The sequence below is a fragment of the Epinephelus lanceolatus genome, chromosome 11 (genome assembly GCF_041903045.1).
Source record: "Epinephelus lanceolatus isolate andai-2023 chromosome 11, ASM4190304v1, whole genome shotgun sequence".
Classification (NCBI taxonomy): Eukaryota; Metazoa; Chordata; class Actinopteri; order Perciformes; family Serranidae; genus Epinephelus; species Epinephelus lanceolatus.
In genome coordinates, this window is record NC_135744.1 from 43,170,001 (window position 1) to 43,185,480 (window position 15,480).

Below are 15,480 nucleotides of genomic sequence, written 5' to 3' on the forward strand. Positions count from 1 at the left end.
GAATCTGTGACATTTGGAGCCAGTCCAGAATACAACTAATTTCTACAACCGACCGCAGCCAACCTTCTTAAACTCATCAAATATCTCTGAAGTTCTTCCTGATTCAACATCAGCTCCTGATCTAAATGGTCTAAAATCATGAGCCAGTCTGAGTCCTGTCCCCCCGACTACATCTAATTTTCCCTCAAGTTCTTCACTTCCACTAAAATATACGTCAGACCAACCTTCATTAAAAGTAAAGAAACATCTCAATATTTTAGTTTTTAAACACACACACTTTATTGCAAAGGATTTTCCACCACGGTCTGTAACATGAAACACTTTGATTCACAGAAGCATCAACAACAAACAGCCAGAACACACTGTAACATTTACACTTCATCTGAGCGTCGATTTACTGTCAGCAGCTCCGCCATGTTTCCCTCAGTCTGCTTCAACACCAAGAAAATATAAAACCTGACTCAGGTTTTGTTCTGAAGGCGTCGCCTCCTGACGCTTTAAATCTTTCAACCTGCTGACAGAAAATCAAACGTTCACTTGTAACAGTTTCCTCGTTGATTCAAATCTCGTTGGGTGATGAGATAAACGTGACCTGCAGGAGTTTCGAAGCCGAAGTGAATCAACGTGTTCAGGAATAAAAATCTGCTCAAAGGAATGATGTCACATCTCATACAACAACAACAACAACAACAACAACAAACATCACAGGTTGTAACTGTAAAATAAATAACTCAGGTGACGTCTGACCACCTGACCTCGCCTCAGTGATCTCAACCAACCACGTTGACACAAGTTAATGACTCTCCGTGGCTTCAGCTGCTGATTGGTCGGTTATAAAAGGAAGTTGTAACAGAAACTTTGCGGACAGACAGCAGCTGGTGTCGGCTCCTCCAGGCTGCAGCTCTTTATGTCACCATGTACTCCTGACGCTTGTTGAGTCGGACCTGGCAGAGCGAGACGGCACCCACCGCCACGTAGATGGCGGCGGCGATGAAGCAGTTGATGCCGACCTGGTTGTACAGACTGTAGATGTTCTGAGGAGGATTTTTACTGCAGGAGAGAAGAGCAGACGTGTTAATAAAGACTCACTGATGCTCAAATTCTGAGTCTAAAGCTACGATAACCACCTCAGGGTTGTTCGCCTCCACGACCCCGTCAAGTTTCTGTGACAGTTCACACACAGAAGATTCATACGAGCACAGTCACAGACTTATGGCTAAAAAAAGGGGTTTTGTGAGGTCATGGTGACCTTTGACCACCAAATTCTAATCAGTTCATTCTTGAGTCCAGGTTGATGTTTGTGCCAAATGTGAGGAGACTTCCTCAGGACCTTGTTGAGATATCGCGTTAATGAGGGTGAGGCAGATGCAAGGTCACAGTGACCTTGACCTTCAAACACCAAATTCCAATAATTTCAAATTTGAGTCCAAGTGGATGTTTGTGCCAAATTTGAATAAATTCCCTCAAGGTGCTGTTAGGACACCACGTTCACAAGAATGCCACAGACAGACAACTCGAACACATGATGTCTCCGGTGTATTAGAAAAGCAAAATAGTTGCAGATTAATTTTCTGTTACCTGATTAATCGACTAAACATTGCTGCTCTGTTGACCGAACCATGTTTTTTTACAGTAACTACCATTTTTAGTCACCTAAAAAAAATCAATTAGTGCTTCTCAAAGTCAAAGACGCTCCGTTGGTAGACTGAGTACTTCTGAGGCAGAATTTATACTTTGGCGTTGAATCAACGCTGCACCTACGGCATAAGCTCTGCAGCGACGTGGAGCCTCCGCTGTAACCTGACGTGCACCTCCCCAGAAATGTAACTACGCATCACAGTGACGCAGACCTCCTGTCTGTCTCTGTGAGCTGAAACCATTTCCCTCAGTGGAAACAAAGCTTTGATTCACTTTAATTTCACAGATAAGAAACAATAAATTGTGAAGACAATAAAGCCTCCACACAGTGTGTGTGATTTATCCTGGCTTCATATGAGCCGAGGAAATCTCTGCTAGCTGCTAGGCTAATTTATACAATGTAAAATGCCATAGGCTTGTGCTAATGACGTTAGCATGTTGTATTTGTGGGGAAAATGTGTTTAGTGTTTTGTCGTCATACAAACACATGTATAGATGCTCTCAACAGCGTAGGGTCTGCCGCACAAGTATAAATCCCTCTAAAGTCGGGTGCTACAGAGCCTCGGCAAGACTCCTAGCTAGAGTTCGATGAACACACATTAGAACAGGCTAGTGAGTACCCAGGTGTGCGTAACTGAAGAGACCCTGCCTTCGATTCCGGCAAAGCAAATGCAAAGAATTGTGGGTACTTCATTCCACTGAGGATACACATATGCAACCTTATATGCAAATTTTCTGAGGGAAGGACTCTGTCCTCGGTAGAACTGGAAGGATCTCTGACACTGGAACAGTTTTCGGTGGGATTCATTCACGTAGCCTCCTTTAAATCTAACGATTGCTCTTTGAGTCTGAGAAGCACCAAGCATCAGTTTTTTTCACTGCGTTACCTCGCCGTCAGACGGTCCTTTCTGACGGGGGACTGAAGCTGTTATCTCGAACCCCGCTGACTAACAGTAACTGTACTTCGCAGAACACTGGAGTTTGTGTTCTACCACTGAAACCGTCTGTTAGTGTGTGTAAGGTAAATCAGTGACGACTCTAAATACAGAGGACACTTTAGCTGACAGTATTTTTTTTAAGGTGTCTACAATACGTTTTGCTGCAACTCACTCGTTACGGATGTCCTCCTCAGTGAACGGGACGTCCTCGATCAGCACGGCCGACTTCGCACTGAAGAAGATTCCCAGCATGGCCTGGAAGAAAACAACAGAACACAGAGGGTCAACACGAGGCCCGGGGACACGACTGAGGACACAGTAGAAGACACAGCTGAGGACACAGAATATCAAAGAGGAAACGCCTCTTGACCTCTTGAACGTTGACTCGTTCTCTGATCAGATCGTCTCTGACCCCCACTCAGCGGCCGCAGCCATCAGTATCTAGTCAGCACAACCCCCAGCTCCGAGGACACCGGACAGCCCCGACTGCCCGTCGGATCAGTCCACTTCCTGTTGTTGTTGTTACACACCAGCCCGCTGTGACACCCGGCGCTGGGAGGTTTGAGCTGACCGAATTCAAGCCGCCAACTGAAGGTCCGTCTGTCGAGCTGCTGCCAGCTCTCCTCCAGAGGAAGCAGTCCACAGCGGCGGGGAGCGAGGCGGAGTGAACCTGAGGCGGCTAACGTTAGCTAGCTAATTCTTATCTCATTTGTCGTCTAGAGAAAGAGGGTTTGTTTCCAGGATTTCTGCCTCGGCCAGCTTTGAAACACCAAACCTGACAGAAGCAGAACATCTGCTATTCTTCCTGATAAACGACTTAAATCATTGATTAATTTTCTTTTCATCGATTCACTGACATGTCACGTGTTACTACAGACGCTGGTGATTTTTCCCCAGAGTTCAAAGCTGTTCTTCAGCTTCTCTGTGTGAAGAAACTCAAAATAATTTCCAAAAGACGTGAAACAGAAACGCAGCAGTTTGAACCAGCTGATTTTTTTTTTTTTAACAAGAGATGCACGATGCTATCAGCACATCATCAGTATCAGCTGATGACAGCTTTAAAACGAACTATCAGAATCAGCCAACAGGCTTTTTCTTATTTTACACAATGAATGAATGTCACAGACACTGAACAGTGTTTCATGTCTCCACAATAAGAGTATGTATGTATAATATGATGTTAATTCCACTGTAGAAGAGACTTGATGATGATCACTGAGATTAAGAGGGAAAACGCTGGATATATTGATATCAGTATCAGTTATTGATCAAGGAAGTGGATATCCGCAAAAATCCGTAATTTTTACTATGTGAAAAACAAACGTGTGAATCAGGAGTCAAACTGGAGCTGACGTGTTTTAAGATGTGAAAAATCAGCCCGATAACTGAAAGAGTGAAACTCAGAGCTGAAATAATGAAAACAATATCCACAGTGATGTCGGGAGGGAAACAGTCCAGAGACACTGAGTTTATAGGCAGTTTTGAAAAGGTGTGTTTTCACTATCAGCTCTATTTGATTTATATTATTATAACTTATAATACTGATGTATTCTCTCTGTGACTGCACAGTGACACATTCTGTTAGTGGAAGTGGAAACAGTGACTTCCTGCTCTGAAACATCACATGAGGGCAGAAATAAGAGTCACATGATGCTTTACACTCCAGTTCCTAATTTATCACACTTTGATTAATCATTTTAATAACGAGGGGACACTGATCCAGAAACACCATCCATCAGCTGTTCACATAATCACGATTTAAAGATGCTGATCGATCACTGATATCTGACATGAGTCATGAGTCTAATCCACACAGATACTTTCCATCTGGACAGCAATCATCCATTCATTTGGGCAGAAACCCAGGCTTTAGCCACCTCCATCACGTTAATTACACAGACCCTGATGTTTGGTACAAAATCACTGATCGAACTGGTTCTGTATTGATTATTGGTGCAGTGTTAAAACGCAGCTGTTACTACCTAATGTACATTTAGCTTGGCCTGCTTCGGCTCCGTCTATTTCGTGGAGACGAAATACCGATCGGCGATTAGTCTGCGACAGATGCCGCATGTTTCATCATTTACAGATTCTCACGAACTTCAACAAACACGTGAAATTATGAAAACAATGCGCTAAAACATTCTGATATTCATTTTTAATAAAGACGCGAACAGATGACCAGTATGAGTCCAGGAAATAGTCCCAGCCGGAGTTCCATATTTCTTACCAGCATGATGACCCCCCAGATGCTGATCACTATCCCGCACGCGGCCATCTTCGGCCCGCAGAACAGAAGCGACGGCATGTCGGTGTTCGATCTTATCGATCAATCACAAACTGGTTTTATTTTATTTTTAATCACTAAACTGAGAAACGGAGCTCCGCAGTCAGCTGATCCTCATCACTCGGTTTGACTCGGTGGAACTCGACAACTCTCGTGATCCGTAGCGCAGCGACCAATCAAGTGTCCGGTTCGACACGCCCCGCCTTTTCCTGTAAGACTGACCAATGGCGTTAAACTTCTAAAGTCGCGCAACATTCCCTTTATCCGGTCCACCTTTGTTGTACGATATTTATATCTTTTCTTCTGAACATGTGAAATATATAAATAATTCCGGATCGATCCGCAGAGTCTGATCGGAAGAGTTTTTTCTCCAGAGATTCGTTTTTCACAAATCTTTCCGGAGTCTCGATGGAGGCGCGCTAACGATAGCGAGCTAGCTAACGTTACAGGAGCTAACTTTAGCTAGCAGCTAGCTGTGTGTTTTTATTTCTAATTAAAAAACACGTTCAAAGAAAATAAAAGCTAATTTAACGCATTCGCCGAGATGACGTCAGCCTCCGCAAAGGTAAGCTCTCACCTGCTTATGAGAGATCCACTTATTAAAGCACGGATCAAATCTTAGCTCAGAGCAGGTCACACAGATGAAACCAAGCCCCACTCAGAAATCAGTTAATGTAACGTCTTTGCTCACGATACAAATATATCACTCATAAAAAGTTCTTTAACCTTCGTCTCTTAAATAAACACAATCTAAAGGTTCATTCGGCATATTGTTAACAGACCTAAAACGCCTTGAAAGAGAAATCGAAATTTTGCTGTTGCTTGTGCACAAAACTCCACTCAGAAATTATTTAATTTTAGACCTTTGCTCATCGTACAAATACACGGGCTTCATTATATGTGATTTAAATTCTGTCTCCTAAATTAACACAATCCAGTGAAGTATTCGGCATGTCGCTAATGCAGCAAACACGTAACCTTAGATAGATATCCAATTGTTACGATTGTCTGCATTCAAAACTCCACTCACAATTTAGCTAATTTTACGCCTTCGCTTATTGCACAAATGTAGACCTGGTGAAAGTGGTTTAATTTTTGTCTCCTAAATAGATAAAAATCTAACGCTACATTCGGCATATCGTTAATGCCCAAATAAATAAATAAATAAATAGAAAGAAGGGAAGTTAAACAATGCAGCATCAGAGGATTCCTTTTATTAAAATTTATCTTTATTGAAAGTCAGACATCAAATAATCCACTTATTGTGGAAAATAAGGAGATCGCGTTTTAAAATCATGCAGTAGATAAATCACCATATAAATGGTTACAGTGACGTATGATCGACACACTTGTCTCATTAATGACATGTTTTAGAGACTTCATTAGAATTAAAGACAAGATAGAACTTCACTGATCTGGATCATTAAACTGCTGTGTGTCCGTTCATACAGAGTTAAAGGGGTGCAGATACAAAGCGTGTCGTACACAGCGATTAATATAACACAGCAGGAAACAAATAATACAACATACAGTAAAAATTAATCTAGATGACATTAAGGTGCAACACAGTTTATACGGTGACCAAACAAAGAACAGGGGGATGATTTGGGCATCAGAGGGTTCCTGCTGACATCACAGACAGAACAGTGACATGTGTCCATGTGCACACAGTCTGTTGACCTCCATCATTTAACCTGTAATGTCACACTTCACAGGGGGCGAAGTGTAACTGAGTACATTTACTCCTGTACTCTTTATGAGAGAGTTCAAATGAGCTCAACCTGAAACATCTGCAGCTGTAAAATGACACGTACATTAATGCAGCGGGAATATTCATCCAGAAACATGACAGAGAATCAAGGAAACACTTTACTGCAACACACTGAGTGATACTTTAACTACGTATGAGTCCAGGTCAGATCTGGATCATCTCAGAGAGGCTGAAGGTTGTTACAGACAATAAAAGTTTCACAAATCTGAAACTGTGTTTTAAATCATCTTCAACCTCTCTGAGATGATCCAGTCCAGATCTGACCTGAGTCTGAGGTCAGTGGTTTTGACCTGAACCTGGTCTGATGTGGTCTACATGTGAAGAACACTTTTTTTTATTTTCACAAACAAAAATAAAGGTTTTATGAATCTAAAAGCAGGTGTCAGACAGCGTCGTTATCTAACATGTCTTACGAGCTTTCACAACAGTGGGAGGTGCAAAAAGCCGAGGATCAGTCGCTCAGCAGTTGAAGTTACGTTCCCCTTAACTCTCCCCTTAACTCTCCCCTTAACTGCTGAATCAGAAGCTCCCTCCTGTGAGGTGTTCTGCTGACACATTTAGCTCAGTGAGGACTCACAGTGTGGTGTCAGTACTGTCACTGCAGTCCAGGACCTGAGTTGTGAACACGCGTCCTCCTCTCTGCAGGTGGGCGAGATTTTCTCAGCAGCGGGCACCGCCTTCACGAAGCTGGGAGAGTTGACCATGCAGCTGCACCCGGTGTCTGACTCCAGTCCTGCAGGGTGAGACACACTCAGAGACGTGTGTGTGTGTGTGTGTGTGTGGAGGTGTTGACTGTGACGGAGTGACGAATTGATGAGGTCTGATGTGACAGATGTTTCCTTCAGTGATGACATCATCAGACACGTTAATCAACACGTGAATGAGTTCTGTCTTTTATAAAGCGAGACAGAGACAGACGTCCTTTCTGTGTGTCCAGTATAAACTGAGTGTGTCTTCGTCCTCAGGGCCAAATGGACGGAGACGGAGATCGAGATGCTGCGTCTGGCGGTGCGTCGGTTTGGAGACGACCTCAACAACATCAGCACCGTGATCAAAGAGCGCACTGTGTGAGTGTGAGACCTTCATCTCTTTAAGGCCTTTTTAAAAGGGTTCTGCACAGTTAAGGGATTTTTAATGGTAAAACCTTTTTGATTAATGTATCAACACAGCCTTAAAATCTGAGGGAACAAAAACCCTTCACGTCTGAATCCGTTCATCAGGCGCCCACTGGTTCAGTGGGTAGAGCAGGCGTCCCGTTTACAGAGGCACTGTCCTCGCTGCAGCAGCGTCAGGTTTGATTCCAGCCTGCGGCCCTCTGCTGCCTGTGATCACCTCTTCACCCTTAGGGCCGTAATATACGTGCTGCAAATGCAAACGCCACGGCATCATGGCTGCCATGCGTGATCTGCGTTCAGCTGCACATCTCAACACGAGGTATTGCGATGTGTGTGCGAGATGCAATATTGAGATGACGGCTAGAGGCCAGACGGAGTCGCTGTCGGAGCAATGGTGGAAACTTTTGAAGAGAGGCTGACAGCTGGTGCGCAACTACCTGCATCTCTATGATGTTTCCACGCCGTTACACAGCGACATAGTTCTTGTTCCTCATCAAGCATATCAAGGGCATCCATGTTTGTTTGCACCCGGTGGAGACCGCCAGCACTGTGCGTTTTGGCTGCGTAGTGCTGCAGCAAGTATAAACACAGACACGGCGCACTGTGTACGCGTACGTTTGATCCAACGTCAGGTCTGTTACGACCCTGAAACCTTCCAATCAAATAAAGAAAGAAATAAGCTAATAAAAATAATAAATAATAATCTTTAAGAAATACTTCCAGGCACCAGACCTGGAAATGAACCTGACTCCTGTCTGACTGCTGAGCGTGGACACTTCCTGTGTCTGTCCTTTCAAATTAAAGTCCCACATGCTCCAGTCATATAGGTTTGGATTTATTTTGATGAGACGCAGCTCCTCATAGAGTTTCAGGGTATTGTGTTTTTTTTCTTCTGCGACTAAGCGACCAATGAAATCTTGCTGACTAATGTTTGGTCGACTCTCAGGAGGCGTCTCTACCTGAGTCATTTACTCAGTTAGTTCATTCAAAAATCCACCTTTATACAAAGATCAGAGCGACTCTGAAAAACTGAAACAACACAGACAAAAATAAATAAAATTAAATTAAAAAACAAAAATAATCAACAATTAAATACAATTTTACAAAATTAAAACAATAACACATTAAATATGAATAACTGATAAATTGATCGCTGACATTTAAAAACCATTTCTGTGTATTTTCTTTGTTTTCTTTTGATTAAATGTTGATTAAATACTTTAATATTGATTTGTCATTTTGGTTCTTGTTGTATTTTTTATTAATGATTACAATTAATAACAAATGTTAATTTATTGATAGTTGAGTTTATTTTATGAGGTTGAACCAATTAATTGTCTCTTATTTTTCTTTTTGGAGACGCTGCCCCTCGAGGTGATTCAGTGTAAATTAAATCAAATTATTTAAATAATTAATGATTATTTTTAATCATCATGAATCATTTCTGAGAGTTATTTTAACCCTTTGACGCTCGAGTTCCTGGCAGAGGAGAGAAGTTTGTGACTGACTTATCGTGAAGCTGCAGCTGGTTAGCTTAGCTTAGCATAAAGACTGTAAACATATGGAAACTGATAGCGTCTCTCTGTCTTCCTATGCAGAGCGCAGATAAAGAGCACCGTCAAGAGGAAGTTGTACGAGGACAGCAGAGTCCCCATTTCCTCCGAGTCCCCGAAGAAGACCGTCAAGAAAACAGCCGCCGCCATGACGCCGGCTCCGACACCCGCTGCTCCCGCCATGATCGCCGTGCCGACGTCGCAGGTTGTCGTGGCGACAGGAATGCAGAGTAGCCCCTCTCTGGCCCCGCCCATCAAGAAACAGAAGACGGCAGGTGAGAAAAGACAGGAAGTGACTTTTGTCCAATCAGATGGAGGCATGATGATGACACACTACTATTTATTCTCCTCCTCCTCTTCCTCTTCCTCTTCCTCCTCCTGCAGACGTGACTCTCAGTGCTCTGAACGACTCGGACGTGAACAGTGACCTGGTCGACATCGAAGGACTCGGTGACGGCTCGTCCAACAAGAAACTCAACTTCGACCAAGGTGAGTCACATGACCATGACATCATATTTAGATTAAAGACACATCAAACAAAACAACAAGTAAAACAAACAAACATCCAAACAAAACAGCTGAGCCTGACTCACAGAGACAAACATCCACACGGGAAGAGACTCAGACAACAACAACAACAGATTATAAATCCTGTAGCAGGGACACGTCCACTTTGAACAGCTGGGCCGATACAGATGTTTTTGTTATTGTTCATTTGTTCTTGTAAAGACTTAACTAGCTGCTAACAGCTAATATGAACTAGCTGCTAACAGCTAACGTGAACTAGCTGCTAACAGCTAACACGAACTAGCTGCTAACAGCTAACATGAACTGGCGGCTAACAGCTAACATGAACTAGCTGCTAACAGCTAACGTGAACTAGCTGCTAACAGGTAACATGAACTAGCTGCTAACATGAACTAGCTGCTAACAGCTAACATGAACTGGCGGCTAACAGCTAACGTGAACTGGCTGCTAACAGCTAACATGAACTAGCTGCTAACATGAACTAGCTGCTAACAGCTAACATGAACTGGCGGCTAACAGCTAACATGAACTGGCTGCTAACAGCTAACATGAACTAGCTGCTAACAGCTAACATGAACTGGCAGCTAACGGCTACGGTGTTCGACAGTCAGGCTGCATCTTTGAAACGTTGACGTCGTCTCTCGTGTTTCCTCAGAGAGCCTGAACCTGGACTCCAGCCTCATCATGAACTCCAGTGACCTCCCCCTCCTGTCCCGCTGACCTCTGACCTCTCAGCTCTCCTGTTACCTGATGCTCACCTGTCCACATCTGCAGCGTTTATCCTTCAGTTTAACAGAAACACAGAGACGTTTGAAGATGTTAAAAAGTGACCACAGTTCAAACAATTGAATCAGACGTTTGTTTTTGTGACAGAATTATGTTTCCATCAGTTTCAGGTTAGAAATCAGACAACGTTGTTTTTTTTTGTTTTTTTTTATCATGAAGAGTGACGTGGAGGTGACCTCAGAGTGTGAAGACATGATGGCGTCGGGGGGGAAATGAGTTGATTCATCACTTTCATCAGAACTTATTTTACCCTCAAACTAATAATTTAATCTCTCCAGATGTTCACTGCATGGAGCTGTGGTGCGGTCAGCTGTACGGAGACAGATTTGTGTCAATATTATCAAGTTTGCGTGTTACAGTCTGTGAACATAAAACAATTTCCAAAAATACAACAGATTATTTTAGATTCACAAAAATATTTTGCAGATATAAAACGCAGATATCTGTGAATACATTGAATTGATTTACAGATATGTGAAAAACATTTACAACTTTGGAACAGAAAAGCCAGTTTGTTTGTTTTTTTATTACAGATGTGCAGAAGTGTCGGGCCAGGAAAAGAAAACAACTTAATAACCATCAAAGTTTCTTGTTATATTGCGTAAAAATGTGAAAAATATCATGTTATAATGAGAAACTTTTTTTTTTTTTCGTCTTTTGCCGTGGCATCAGTACGCATCTGTAGTTGGTGAATCTCAGTGACACACATGGAGTTTTTATTTTATTTTATGAATTTGTTTATTTTTATTACAGAATACTTTTGTGAGTTTAGAAATACTTGTATTTGTGGAAGGTGTTTTATTTTTACAGAGTCACACACAGACTGTTCACACAAATGATCTTTGACCCAAATGTGTCAACAACTTTACAGTTGAGTCACAGCAACTCCAGTTTCCTAAAAATGAATCTGAGGAGATGTTCTGAAGATATTTCCTGAATCATCAAAGACTAAAAAAATAATCTCACTGCTGCACGACCTGATGCTTTTTGTTTCATTAACTCGGCCGGTCAGATGCAGCTCTGCTTTTGCCCCAGGAAGCAGTTTTTATTTAATACGTTTTATTTATTTTAGTTTTATGTAAAATCACAAAGTGTCTCAGTATGAAAGACAATTACAGAAAAAAACAAAAACAATATAAAATGTCTAAAAAAAAAATAAACTACTGAGATATTCTAAGTTTGATAATATTTTATAAGAAAATTTATTAAAGAAAAAATCACTGGAAGAAACAAGAACAAGAAGATCAGTCGCTGCTGACTGACGTCGTCATTTGGACTCAGGAGAAAGAGACGGGAAAAACAACCTTGGTAAAAATGTTTTTTTTATTGATCAGGTACAAATGATTTTTTTCCTCCAGATGTTTTAAAGAGTATTTGAAGGATTCTGGAAATATCTTCAGAACCATTAAAACATCAGCAGGTGTCGTCACATGACCGAAATTTCCAACTTTAAATCAACACCATGAAAAATATCTATATTTAAAACATGAGAGTTCATCAGTGTGAGATGTCTACAGTACAGTAACTGTCTCAAAGTATTGTTGTTTCATGGTATGAAGAAATACAGTATTACACAGTTATTATTATTATTATTATCATTGTTATTATCATCAGTTCCGTTACCGTAGATCAGTAAATACACACGGTCAGATAAACATCGTCACACACAGCCCTGCAGAATGTTTCTGATACCACAGAGAGAAAATTAAAATTTAAGAATGTAAAACAGTTGTTGAGGGGAAACACTCCGGGTGAATCTGGTAAAGGTTTTAACTAATAAATGTAACCATGACACTCCCCTCAGCTTTGTACTTACAGTAGGACTATTGTTTTTTATACAACATGTGTTCTGAAATATTATGTTTAATTTAGCAAATGAGCAATTATGTAATTAAATATGTGCTGATTTTTATACATTTCTAGAACACAAATCAAAAACATATTCCAAAGTGTTGTTTCATTTTAGTTTCATATTAGAGTCAAAGGTTTTTATGGAGGGGCCTCTGAAACTCTCTGGACACCTCTCCACAAATCAGAAAACACTCTTAACAGCCATTAAAAAAATCTATTTTCACCATGTTTTTAGGGAATAAAAATTTATAAAAATCAGGCTGTGAATAATATTTCTGAACAAGTCCTCTGTAAAAACCTTCAGAATACAGACAGGAACCAAACTGGAAAGTTTTGTGGATGTTAGAGCTGCTGAAGTGCAGATTTATGACTTGGAGGAAAAAAAATCTGAGAAAACAAACTTTAAAAATATGAATTGTAAAATTACAAACTGTTTTAGACCAAAGATAAGATGCTAAGGTCAAAAGTCAAAACTACGAGATTTCACCATGAAACTTCACCCGTTGATTATGTACACTTAGATAATTATTTTTTGTGTTTCAAGTTTTTTGACATTGTTTGCTTAAATATGAAGATGAGGTATAAGCTAAATAAATATGTGCTTTTTGCAGAAATAGTCCAAAGTCTCAAAATTGACTCGTGCATTTTCACCTGGAGTGTTTCACCTTAAAAGACAAATATAACATGACTGTAACACATTGATGATGATGATGGTGATGGTGACTGTTCGTGGTCAGTGGCAGAGAACAGCAGGATGACTGTAGGAGACATTGACACTAACAGCTCGTACTGCTGTATTGATAGAGTTAGGAAAATGAGATTGAAGCCATTTTAAATATTCAGAATCAGCTGGTATTAGTAAATTAATTATTTTGGCAACAACACTTGGCGCTGTGACTCAAATGTAACGGTGGCGAACATCTGATATCTGTAACCGGGAAGTTCTCTCTAAACTTCTGCAGCGAAACGATCAGTTTTTGAAAAATAAATCTGTCTAACAAAAAGACACTTTAGATATTTCAGCCCCGCATCAAAGTGTACTCAGTGAATTAATCGAAGGATTTAAAATACTGAACTGAGGGAACAAAATAAGTTCACTGAACAAATGAACATGAGACTTTGTCAACAGATTTCCCCCCAGAGGCCAAACAGGAATTTAAATGTCTGAATGATGACGTTCATTTTGAATCTCAGCGTGTTGATCTGTTGTTAAATAACTGTCTGACATCTGATGTCAATCTTTTCAAAATGTCCTCAAACTGCTTGTGTAGGTTTTATCAAACAAAAAAGAGGAAACTTTTTTGGGACTATTTTCAGCTGCGGATGAATCCACATTGATGAGAAGAACTGTAGAAAACATGTTCTGATAGTTGCGATCGTGACAGTAGCTGCGGCTCTTTGACTTGAACATTTGATTAATCAGTGGCTGTGACATGTAAAAACACCGTTTTGATTATGTTGAGTAAAAAATAAAAAAAACCTCAGTTTGTCTTTTCTTGTTTTTATTGAATGATGTGTTTTATTTCCTGTTTTGGGGTCGAGGTGTTTTGAAGTCTGTTTAATTCAGCTGCTGCCCTCCAGTGGTAAAAAGACACAGCTGCAAAATATCACATAGTTAAACATGTTCATCTTAAATGTTATTTGGATGATGTAATTTCTGCAAAAGCTGAAACTGAAAGGATTTCCTGATTAATCAGGAATTCAAAATCTGTTTTAATGATTTGAATGTAACACGTCAATTACAATAGTTATATTTATATTATCTTACCACATTATTGTCTCAGTTGATTAGTTCCAAAAGTGCAAATTTACATATTCAGATGTCTTGTTTTGTTCAAAACACAAAGATCTTTAGTTTTCTATCACAAAATGCTACTACTGTAGTATAAAATAAAAAAGACAAAAATTAATTTAGAATTCTAAAGTGAAATTGTTGCTGATTAGTTTTCTGCTAATCAGCTGAGTTATTAACTGAATTGTTAGTTTCAGCTTCAAGGAAAAACTGATACCGCAGCCTGTCGTCCAGTCATAGTCATAAAATCACAAATCATAAAGGTCCTAAAACATTTTAAGAAAAAAATCTTACTATAGTTGATAATAAAATGTAGTTGAAAATAATGAAAAAACGTCATAGTATAGTATGTCGTCAAAAACCATGAAAAAAGTCATAGTATAGTAAGTCGTCAAAAATCATGAAAAAACGTCATAGTATAGCATGTCATCAAAAATCATGAAAAAACGTCATAGTATAGCATGTCGTCAAAAACCATGAAAAAAAGTCATAGTATAGTATGTCGTCAAAAATCTTGAAAAAATACCATGACGTTAAAAACCATGGAAAATAAAACGTCATGGTAACGTATATTGTCAAAAATTGTGAAAAAACATTATAGTATCGGACGTCGTCAGAATCTATGAAAAGCTTTATAGTAACACACGTCAAAAACTATAGAAAAACGTCATAGTATAGCATGTCCTCAAAAATCATGAAAAAATGTTATATGTTGTAAAAAATCGTAAAAAAAAGAAATATAAAAAGAAATAAAAATAGTATGTTGTCAAAAACTATGAAAAAATGTCACAGTATAACATGTCGCCTACAACTATGTGTAGTGGCTATTTTTAGTCTGCATTGTTTTCGTCTTTGTCTTAATTCACTTCTATAAATAACCACTTAGAGACGACAGGAGACGACTTTTATGCGTTGAGTTGGCTTGGCAGCAACGCCAACATCTTAACAGTAGAACAACTGTGTTGCTTCACTGACCTCATTTATTTTCTTCAAACAATACATTTACAGCAAGGCTTCACTTCCTGTTCATTGCATGTGTACGGTAGCTGCACAGGACCAATATAAAGATTCACAGATGTCAAACATACAGAAATTAAGTAACCTTACATGTTTATCAATGTCTTCAACATTACAATAAAACATATTTCTCTCTGTAATAACAAGTCATACCATTTAACAATAAAATAAACTTATCACTGACAAATGGTGCTTACACTATGA

The 15,480-nt window shown here is 39.9% G+C and overlaps 2 protein-coding genes across 2 annotated transcripts; one reads left to right on the forward strand and one right to left on the reverse strand.

Annotated features, from left to right (window-relative positions):
• Window positions 1-254: 254 nt before the first annotated feature.
• rnasekb (ribonuclease, RNase K b) lies at window positions 255-5,013 on the reverse strand. The gene is made up of 3 exons (XM_033635551.2): window positions 4,807-5,013; window positions 2,749-2,831; window positions 255-1,050 (listed from the first exon to the last, which is right to left on the reverse strand). Exons 1-3 carry the CDS (start codon window positions 4,882-4,884, stop codon window positions 906-908), a joined length of 306 nt encoding a protein of 101 aa, XP_033491442.1. The 5' UTR covers window positions 4,885-5,013; the 3' UTR covers window positions 255-905.
• Window positions 5,014-5,106: 93 nt separating this feature from the next.
• On the forward strand, window positions 5,107-13,349 carry bacc1 (BPTF associated chromatin complex component 1). The gene is made up of 6 exons (XM_033635540.2): window positions 5,107-5,428; window positions 7,280-7,374; window positions 7,600-7,701; window positions 9,348-9,577; window positions 9,687-9,791; window positions 10,486-13,349. The coding sequence occupies exons 1-6, from the start codon at window positions 5,408-5,410 to the stop codon at window positions 10,548-10,550; spliced, it is 618 nt and encodes a 205-aa protein (XP_033491431.1). The 5' UTR covers window positions 5,107-5,407; the 3' UTR covers window positions 10,551-13,349.
• Window positions 13,350-15,480: the final 2,131 nt, after the last annotated feature.

What these genes read in the sequence shown, in the direction of transcription:
- rnasekb (XM_033635551.2), bottom strand. Translation starts at nt 4,884, where the DNA reads ATGCCGTCGCTTCTGTTCTGCGGGCCGAAGATGGCCGCGTGCGGGATA. An exon ending in TCTGGGGGGTCATCATGCTG is followed by an intron (nt 2,832 to 4,806) that starts GTAAGAAATATG and finishes GTTTTCTTCCAG; the next exon opens with GCCATGCTGGGAATCTTCTT. An exon ending in GAGGAGGACATCCGTAACGA is followed by an intron (nt 1,051 to 2,748) that starts GTGAGTTGCAGC and finishes TCTCTCCTGCAG; the next exon opens with TAAAAATCCTCCTCAGAACA.
- bacc1 (XM_033635540.2), top strand. Translation starts at nt 5,408, where the DNA reads ATGACGTCAGCCTCCGCAAAG. An exon ending in TGACGTCAGCCTCCGCAAAG is followed by an intron (nt 5,429 to 7,279) that starts GTAAGCTCTCAC and finishes TCCTCTCTGCAG; the next exon opens with GTGGGCGAGATTTTCTCAGC. An exon ending in CAAGAAACAGAAGACGGCAG is followed by an intron (nt 9,578 to 9,686) that starts GTGAGAAAAGAC and finishes CTCCTCCTGCAG; the next exon opens with ACGTGACTCTCAGTGCTCTG.